Source organism: Belonocnema kinseyi, chromosome 10 (assembly GCF_010883055.1).
Source record: "Belonocnema kinseyi isolate 2016_QV_RU_SX_M_011 chromosome 10, B_treatae_v1, whole genome shotgun sequence".
Classification (NCBI taxonomy): Eukaryota; Metazoa; Arthropoda; class Insecta; order Hymenoptera; family Cynipidae; genus Belonocnema; species Belonocnema kinseyi.
This window is the reverse complement of record NC_046666.1, coordinates 95,059,702-95,070,268: the sequence shown is the minus strand read 5'-3', so window position 1 is coordinate 95,070,268 and position 10,567 is coordinate 95,059,702. Positions and strand designations below refer to the sequence as shown.

At 35.3% G+C, this 10,567-nt stretch overlaps 1 protein-coding gene across 5 annotated transcripts in view; it reads left to right on the top strand.

Annotated features, from left to right (window-relative positions):
• The window catches only part of LOC117181378, a 343,385-nt gene that overhangs the window by 320,206 nt on the left and 12,612 nt on the right, over positions 1-10,567 (top strand). For 4 of the 5 annotated variants that reach the window (XM_033373974.1, XM_033373973.1, XM_033373971.1 and 1 more), the window contains one exon: positions 9,701-9,844. The exons of the other annotated variant lie outside the window; for it this stretch is intronic. In XM_033373974.1, coding sequence (XP_033229865.1) covers positions 9,701-9,844 — 144 coding nt within the window. The remainder of the gene's footprint in view (positions 1-9,700; positions 9,845-10,567) is intronic. 5 annotated transcript variants of the gene reach the window in all.

The window sequence follows — 10,567 nt, the reverse complement described above, 5'->3', positions numbered from 1 at the left end:
CCAATTAGCACAAATGGTAAGTTCCGACAGTGCCTACAAGTGTGCCTACTGGCCGCTAAATGGCAATACCGGTTTCATATGTATACACCTGGTATATTTATTGTCCTGGATACATTTTAGAAATACGTTAAATTTTATCCAATAAAAAAGGCAAATTCTATGATTTCAGTTTACAAAGTTCTTGAGTCATACGTTCCTGAAATGGGGAAACCTAACAAAATTTTGGCCGATAATGGATCTCAGTTCACGTCTCCTATTTGGAGAAGTAAACTTAGACAAGCATACATTGATGTTGTATATTGCTCAATTTGACATCCTAAGAGAAATCCGACTGAGCGTATAATGCGAGAACTTGGCAGATTCTTCCGTACCGTTTGTTCGCATTCTCACTCAGGTTGGGCTAAGTATATACCTCAAATTGAGTATTTTCTTAATATTACTACTCATCACAGTACGGGATATACTCCGCTGGAGTTGCATTTCGCAATCAAGCCATCTGACCAAATTCAGAAGGTGATTAATTTTCCGGGGATGGATGATATTGCTCATGAGGCTAAGATTCTTTTGTCCTCAAAACGAAATGATAGACATTTTAAGCAGCTTGCAAGCTGTTTAAGCAAGTTGGTGAATTGGTCAAGCAAAATAAAAGGTATACATGACCGAGGTAAATTAAAAATGTATAAAACTATGGATAAATAATTTCGAAATAGCATGATTTCCGGGACCACACTTCTGTTCTGATGTTCATAAAAAAGTTGATTACTTTTCATACTGTCTGTATATGCAACTTAGATAAATACTAATATGTTTGCGACGACGAGAATATCTTTCTGCACACTGTCCATTTGCGCATTATTTCTATTCATCTCTGTATAACTATGTAATTATGTGTGTGATTAATCGTTTTTTTTACTTTTGCTCATGACACTCGCATTTTGCGGAATATTATAAAAGGGGAATAATAAGACAACCGGCATATTGCAATTTGAAGTATTCCCGCGTCTTAGAGCCGACGATTTTTAAGTAATTATTTTGTTAAATTTAAGCATCAGACTTTGATTGGTGCGTAGAAATTTTTGTTAACACTCGACCAATGATTGGAATCTGCGAACGGTCAACGCGAACTAGCGACAAGTTTGCGAATTGGTAGAAATGCTTTTTCGAACAAGAGGGACAATTACTCGAATAGATTCGAATCATTATCAGACGACGCTCTGCGTGCGGTCGTAATTGACGTTAATTTTAGTGTGAATCCGTGATCTTTCCTAGTATTTCGGGGTGAGTAGATTGTTATCGTCGTCAATCAGTGTAAAAAGTACAAAAGTACAAAAGTGTAATTGTGTTGTTATAAAGTGGGCTTCGATTTTTTTTATTTGCTTACAGGGCACGCGAAACCCCAGTTGTTATATTTTATTCAATCAACTGCTTTGTTGAGACTGTCCACGGCATAATCGATCATCCCAGACGAAACCCCAAGATCTTCTGAAAACTCTTTTATTTCATATTCCTGCCGACAAAATTCTATTTGTCCCATTGTGTGAGTTTAGATGAAGGCGTCGTTCTTTATCGCCATCATTAAGGTATTTCGTTTAATATACAAATTGAAATTTACCTTCAAGTTCATAATTTAGTATGACTTTCTTGCTCCATTTTCATTCGGGATTTTATATTAGATTCTTGTTATTTTAAACATAGATTTTAATCGAGCCGCTAAAATCTGTTTTTTCGTTAATATTGGATTACTTTAACTTATGTGTCTCTTAGAAATGTATTTTAAATTTTTACAGAATGATTGTGTGAATGAGTTTTAGCGTATCATAAATGGCCTTCTTAATTTATTACATATTTTGTTGATCATCTATTTAAATATATGGACAGTGTACATACAATAATTTTGAATAAACCGGTAATTTACATGTTATATTTCTAATACTCATTTTTTTACATAAGCTAAGAGCTTCTCATTATAAAAAGTACCTATAGGTCTGTTGCATTTTAAATTCTTGAAACAGGTAATTAAACTATTCAAATTTATCTCAACAATATTTCGACGAAACATAAATATCGTTAGAAAGGTTTCGTTTCAAACGTCTTGAGGTTACAAACATTATATTTAATTATAATCTTTATCGTAAGAATATTTCATAAAAGATATCTAATTATCTCTCCAAATCACTAATTAAGTTTCATAATTTTTGCAAATCATTTTCCAGTTTTATTTTTTACTGGTTTTTCTTGTAAGCTGAGAAATTTACATTATCCAGAAAAAATTACAATACCACTTTTCAGATAAATATATTATGTACATATTTATAATTTCAGAATATATCGGAATACTTCAATTCTTTTCGCAATCTCGTCTTAAAAAACTTCACAAAATAGTTAATCTTGGGTATTTAATTATTTAATGATAATGTACATTCATAATCACTCGGTGATTCAATAAGATCCCGAGAAAAATAAATATTATATACGAGGCCGTTAAAAAAATTTGTAACGCACTGGGGGAGGGGGGCACCACGAGGTTCACTCCAATGTTAAACTTACACACACTTTTTTAACTTAAAATAACTTCTGTATATAGTTCTTTATTGCGTCAAATTGGAAATCTGAAAAATTGAACAATTCTGTGCCTACTGCCGTTTGGCACCAAACAATAGACTTTTATAGAACGATGTCTTCAAAATGAAATTATTGCATTCTGCAAAAATCGAAATCACCATTTGAAGATAAAAAACATTGGTCCCGAGATGAAGTGTTTCTAAATTAAAACAAGAAAATGTATGATTAAAAAATATCCAGTTTCGAGAAACAGAATGTAGAAGTCTAAAATTTCAAAGTTACAGGAGCCTAAAACTGGAAAAGGCTCGGTTGCGAAAAAAGATAAAAAGTATAATTATCAGTATAAATAAAAAATAAAATTTTTCTTCCGAAATATCGAGTTGCTAAATTCCGAGAAGATGATTTTGATTAGAAAGTTAACCAATTCCGAGTAATTCATTTAAGAATTTGGAGGTTCAATTCTATGGGGTTTGAAAATCGTCTTTGGATAAAGACTACAATCAATTTTTTAATTTAAAAAAAATAATAAAAACTTGTTCGGGAGATATAAGGGAGCAGAATAAAAAAAAAGAGTTTTTATGCAAAAAAATTAATCCATTCCGGGAAAATAAAGATTTTGTGTCGCGGTCTCGCTCGCACTGTAACATATGAGTTGTCGCTTAAAGATGTATAAAGAGAAGAAAGGGATATGTAATTTTTTTTTTAAATGAATAATAATAATAATAATAATAATTTTAATAAAAATCATTTTGGATGGCACGGCAAAAAGATTCAATAGGTTTTTCTTTGAGAAAAGAAGCGGTTTATTATTGTATTGTTTTAAACAAAATTTAGAAAGAGAATTATGGTCAAAAAGAGGTCTTAAAAAAGGTAAGAGGCTAGAGAATTAAAAAAAAAGATGAAGATGGGACACAAGTACAGTCAACCGTTTGCTTTTGAATCAACAACAGTCTTATTTTACTATATTAAATACGAGATTTCGCACAAATCCTTTTAAAAAAATATGTATCAGATTGTTTAAGAATTTTATATGCAAAAAGCCCAGTTTCGGAAAAATGTTTGTTATCTACTTCTGCACTGCAATCTTTGAAAGGTACATAATGTTTCAAAATTTATGATCATATAAATAAAACTGTTCATAATTTAACAATTTTAAATACAACCCGTTTCAACATGAAAGCATTAAAAATTAAATATTGCATGGGTAAAAATAAAATACCAACAAAATTTCAGCTTTACAATTTGAAGGGTCTAAAATTAAAAATAGAATAGTGTCGAAAATTGAACAATTTAATAATTCTGCAATTGTTTCATTTTAAATATGAAGGCTTAATAGTTGAAATTTTTCTAAATGAAAACTTTCCTAATCAAATCATATCAAATTCAAGTGCTAAAAATTGAAGGAAAATTTCATATTTAATGAGCGTAAAATTTCATGTATCTAAATCGTTTGGAGTTACAAAATTTTGAATTTGTTATTAGTTATTGTTATTTTATTGTTATTTTCGGCGATCATCGGGTAACACATAGTTCTAATTGCTCCCGTGATCATTAATATTCTCAGAAAACTCTATTATCAACTGAAACTCTATTCGGCGAAAGCGCCTCTTTCGCTCATTTTACTCACAACAACTGTTAAGTGGGGATGGATACTTGTGCGGGTAGAGAGGCACGGAGGGGTAGGTGAGGATTTTCACCGACAGTGCGGTCTACATTTATCTTGACCTAATAATAATTTTATCCCCGCTCCGCCGCCACTTGCCGCACTTAGGTGCAGAATATCTTTGCTACTATGGCCGAAAGTGTTTTATTCAGAGGCGAACACCCAGAGGCGGTGTACCCAAAGGGTACAATTTTATACAGAATAAATTATTTTAAAACCAAATTCATCATGCTGATGGCATGCTATCTTTTCGGACGTTTTGGGCATGAGACGTGTGTCAGCGATATTTGTTCCAAAACTGCTTATTTTTGAACAAAAGATCCATCGCATGACCATCGCTCAGGAGATGTTGAATGAAGTCAATAATGATCCTGATTTTCTCAAAAGGGTTATAACTGGGGATGAATCGTGGGTATATGGGTATGTCGTCGAAAGTAAAGCCCAATCGTCTCAGTGGAAGCATCCTGAGTCTCCAAGACCGAAAAAAGCACGTCAAGTTCGGTCAAATGTGAAGGTTTTGCTCACTGTCTTCTTTCATTACCGTGGCGTAGTGCATCAGGAATTCTTACCACAAGGTCGTGTGGTCATTAAGGAGTATTACCTTCGAGTTATGCGCCGTTTGCGAGAGGCGATACGCAAAAAACGTCCGGAACTTTGGAAAAACTATTCGTGGCTTTTGCATCACGATAATGCACCTGCTCATTCATCGTTGCTTGTGAAAGATTTTCTGACCAAAAACAGCACCACAATCATGTCTCAGCCTCCATATTCACCGGATTTGGCCCTCAGTGACTTTTTTCTTTTCCCAAAACTGAACAGACCCATGAAAGGACATCGATTTTCAACGATTGAGGAGATAAAAACTGCATCGCTGAAAGAACTCAAGGCTATACCACAAAATGATTATCAGAAGTGCTTCGATGATTGGAAAAAGCGTTGGCACAAGTGTATTATATGTGAGGGGGATTACTTTGAAGGGGACGACATAAATATTGAGGAATAAATGAATATTTTTTGAGAAAATCATAAAGTCACCTTATTTTTTTAACACACTTCGTATCTGAATTATGAATTATTACGATCATTATGTTGATTGCAAACGGTTTAACTGACGAATGAAGTGCAAGAAGCAACAAAGCTTGATTTTTTCTCAGCGATGTTAAAAATGATTTTATAAACTTTGTTTGATAATAAAGTATTGAATAGCTTTAGAGGATTGTTTACCCAGAAACTGACCGAGATTTCGAAAAGTGAGCCAAGATATTCTTAATCAGGGGACTTTGTTTGTCCTTACGAAGAAAACTTATATCGGGGACCTATTAATGCATACGGACGTGTTACTGCATTACTGTTCGTTCATTAGGAAAGAAAATGTGCTGTAACATTTCATATTTCAGTATATATTTGAAAAATTAACATTTAAAACCTTTCTGTACAAGCTCTCACAGGGTCAACAAAACGGAGCGCTAGACTAGACCGGTTATAACAGACAGCCACTGGATTGTGCAAACATGCAAAAGGACCCCGTACTAAATGCATTGAAAATGGCTCTCCAGGAAATTGGCTCAAACTTTGCCATTTGGCACATCTTTTCATGCTGAATAAAATATTTTATTGCCAATATCTAATCCCATGCCCCGTTTTGACGCTACAGAGCATCAAAGGTTGATAGTAAACCGTTTAAGTACACACACCAAGCATAAGGAAGATATACATAATGTACGTGACTACTTGTGTACATGAATTTAAAAAGGGAGAGCAGGGAAGGTGCAAGTCTGAGTGACTGAGTCATTGAGTGACTGAGTGCCTGAGTAAGAGAGAGGAAGAGAAAGCAAATGAGTAAATGTGTCATGTAAATAGTGATAATAATGAAGTGAGTGAGGGCGAGGGAGGGCGTGAGTGAGTGAGTGATTGAAGGAGTGATTTAGTGATTAAATAAATCAGTGAATGAGTGAGTGAGTGAGTGAGTGAGTGAACAGTGAGTATATTTTTATGTCTTTGTGGAAAGATCCGCAAAGAATGCAAACTCACTATTTTATTAGTCTCTTAATGGTGCTGCCCATTTGCGTGATCAATCATGTTCAGTAACATGCTATCCGAATACTTAACGTTTGGTCGATATTGAGCGTACCCTAAGTACCATAGGTTGCAAGCGACATGTGCACAGGTTATCAAAGTCTTGGCTCCTTATTGACAGTTAAAGAAGTAATCACTGATTACATTGTCCTCTTCTATTTCGTCTTCAGCGTGTACACGGTATGAAATGAAGACTTGATGCGTCGTTCCGCGGCGAAATCGAGAACACTGTTTCAGTATTATCAGCCCAGGGACGTTCATGTTCATATCAACTTCAATTTCTTCTCCACCATCTCTATCTAGTTTATCTTGGATATATGAAGGAGCAAGATTTACCTGATAAATACTAACGGTAAGATCTCGTATATATTTTAAATCAAGAATAGGAAAGCAGGAGCCACATTTTTTAGAAGTCGAACCAACTGAACCTGTCTCGTGCGTAGATTTTAAACCTCTACAAGCGCTTGTAATACGTTTGGAGTTTGGCTTTTCCGAATAATTTCTCTTGCGTGTTCAAATATTGCGCCTACCATAAATATTGTTGGGTGGAATCTATTAATGATTGCAGCAGCGAATGAATAAAATTCGTGAAGGTGATGTAGATGAGGCACAATAATTGTTCCCTCTAAGAATTTGAATATAGAACGAAAATGTCCATACTTAGACTCAACGATGCATCGATTCATCGTGATCATCCGAGACATAGTAGCATCTTCAGTAGATAATTGCTGTTGTCCATCCTGGATCAGTGCCCGCATCCAGCAAGTGATTCTAACGCGCTCTAGCCATGGCACGGCATTTATATTTCCTCTGTCAATCAAGAAAATGTCTCCATTTTGAACCCCCCCCCCCCCCCCCCCCCATAGCATTAACCTCCCTCTCGTACACTATTTCCAAAATCATTGCATCATTATTGTGAAAATCTGAAAAGTATGGTCCCAGTACAGATAATATAAAGCCATATGGAGCAACAATCATAGCAGGTTTTATCAAATGTCGATGTTTGTGCTGGGAGAACCACTGTCTTAAAATACGAAAATTGCTACTTTGTTCAATGTATGTATAGGTACAATCCACTGCAGCAATAGATTTTGGTGTCTGCGGCTCTGGATTGGAAAGTTAATTTGAAAATTCCGTAACAAATCATTCGATGTACATTTTCCTTGGTATTCCTTGGAATCCGACATTCTGAGGAACAAACCTATGGTGCAAAGATTGTCTCACTTTTTATATAACCAAGCTGATGGCGGCTCTACTTCGGTATTTAAATATGACTTTTAAAAAGTCATCCGATAAACTAATGTGACCTCCTTCTTGAGGTACAGTATCACAGTAAGTAAAAAGAAGTGAGAATTGTTCTTTGCTAATTTACGAAATACATTTCAGTTCTTCGTCAGTGAAAGAACTCTCATCTTCAAATTCATTTTGAGTATTCGCCGCATACCTTAGTTGTTGTAAAGTATGTTTTATTACTTTTATTACACATCGTCGATTAACTGATCTGGGACCTACCAGAATTAATCTCGGGAAGCACCGAGATTAATCACCTTCTACAGCAAGCATTTCATCTGATATAGATCTGTTCCAATTAATACATAATATGGATTCATTATTCAAGTCAAGAGGTGGGTCATTAAAAGCATCCCTTCGTGTAATTGCAAGTTGCCGTTTATTTTCATCTTCCGTGACATTTATTCGTGCAGTCGCTGAGGATTATATTCTATGTTGCATACATAGCAGGCGATTTGTCTTCGAAACGCCATCGTTTGTTATTTATACAAAATACAGAATAGAGATAAGTATTTACTTACAAAAGAAGCGATCGGTTAAATATAAGACATAAGGTTACTGAATGAATACAAAATGTCATCGGTAAAACAACTACATTTTTTTAAGCTGTTCACTTCAAAAGGATAATATAGTTTTTTGCAAATCTGTATACCAATCATTTGTTTCAACAACGCAATGACATATTCATGCATCATACAGTAGTCTTCATGTATGCCTTATGTGTTAAAGTAGGCTGTGATTTTAACTGTACATTTAAAAATATACAAGCAGCCAACCTCATAGGCAAGGCACACATGAACACTACTGTACATCTCGCTTTGTAGCCTAAAGTTTTACATGAAATAGGTCGTCTTCTTTATTGAACATTTGGAGATAAACAATTTTGTCTATTATTCATTGCATATGTAATAAACGATGGCGAATCGAGGACAGATAAAATGTTATGCACCTAAAGTAGAACAGCTTATAAAACTGCTTTTAATCACCGCTTACAGAAAAAACAGGTAGTAGGGCCAACTACTTGAATTAGTAAAATATGCGACTAGTGATCTTCTGACTTGAAAAATAAATTTAGATTATGTACTAATAATAGTTGCACATTAGATAATATTTTGCATGCCTCTCTTACTCACTCACTCACTCACTCACTCAGCCACTCACCCTCGCCCCCACTCACTTCATTATTTTCAGTATTTACATGACTCACTTACTCATTTGCTCTCTTTTCCTCTCTGTTACTCAGCCATTCATTTACCCACTCACTCCCTCACTTATCCTCACCCTCACTCACTTCATTATTTTCACTATTTACATGACTCACTCCTTTCCTCTCTGTTACTCAGTTACTCACTCACTCCCTCACTTTCTCACCCTCGCCCTCACTCACTTCATTACTTTTACTATTTCCATGACTCACTTGCTCTCTCTTCCTCCCTGTAACTCAGGCACTCACTCACTCAATCCCTCGGTCAACCTTTGATTCTCTGTCGCGACAAAACAGCGCATAAGATTAAGTTTTGGCATTAACATATTTTGTTCAGCATGAAAATATGTGCCAAATGGAAAGTTTGAGCCAATTTCACGGAGAGCCATTTTCAATGTATATAGTACGGGGCCCTTTGCGTACAATGTGAATAAATCTGTTATTTTTCGGAGGAAATTTTGCGGCATAGTTAATTGATATCTTGCATGTTTGTGCAAATTACCTTTTTATACAGAGAGCTTGTATATTGTCATTTAATCTACAGTACAAGTCCGATAACTTTCCAACTTCGGGGCTTATCCACTTCTATTTCCATAGCGACCCAAAGGAAAATCCAAGCTCTAAAACTGCCTTACGAGCTCCCTGCTTCACCGAATAGTAGAACATATGATCACAACGATGCTGTCGATGAACATTTCTTTCTTTTAATTTTGCATGCAAAATATAATTTTTTTCGAAAAAGACGCCCTGTACTGATAGTCTTTATACTCTTCAGAGTATTTATATAAAAATCAGACAAAATGGCTTCATTTTTTGCCCTGAATCTTATTTCTACGATTTTGCCTCGATTTCTAGGGCTCTTAAAGTGTCCAGCCTCAATTCATCCACTTATATTTTGATTTTAGGTGGAACGATAACTCTATGATGATAAAACATCGAAATATTGATAGGTCTAATAATCATAGTCGTAATCAGGACGATTCTTACAGCACAAAATCCGTCAACTTTTCCTTTTTGAGACCTGGTCTCCAAAAAAATACTCCTTCTTCGTAAGTACTGAAAAAATAAGTCTATCGCTTCATCATAAGTATGTATATATGCATACATACATTTACACACACACACACACACGCGCAGGGTGGACACGCTGAGGCTTACATGTATGACGAACTTTAATGGTACCCAAATTGCACAACAGCAGGGGAGAAGCCATTTTACAGGTGAATTTTCAAATTTCGTGCCTTGAAAGTTGTATTCGGATCGGCCATTTGGTCAAGTCCGTGCATCTCCGGATCAAACTTATCACAGTTTCCATGGTTGCGTTCGAAACTTCAAATGAATACAAGTTTCAAAAAAATATAGGTTATGTCATGTAGTAATTACAAATAATAAAAGTGTTTAATAAATAATGAAGTGAGCCATGTGGACTGCGAAGTAAACGTAAATATTTTTTCCTGATCGCTGTAAGTAAATGTAGGTATTGTCAATTTAAAGTGTTTGCATGTAATATACAAAAATCCACTCTTCATTCACTGGACACTTGTATTCATTTGAAGTTTTCAACGCTACCATGGAAACTGTGATAAACTTAATTCGAAGATACACAGACTTGACCGACTGGCCGATCCGAATGGAACTTAAAAGGCGCAACATTTGAAAATTCCCCTGAACAACGGCTTCTCCCTTGCTGTTGTGCAATTCGGGTGGCATTCAAGTTTGCCATACATGTAAGCCCAAAGAACTGTAGTTAATTTTGAACTACAGTCCTCGCG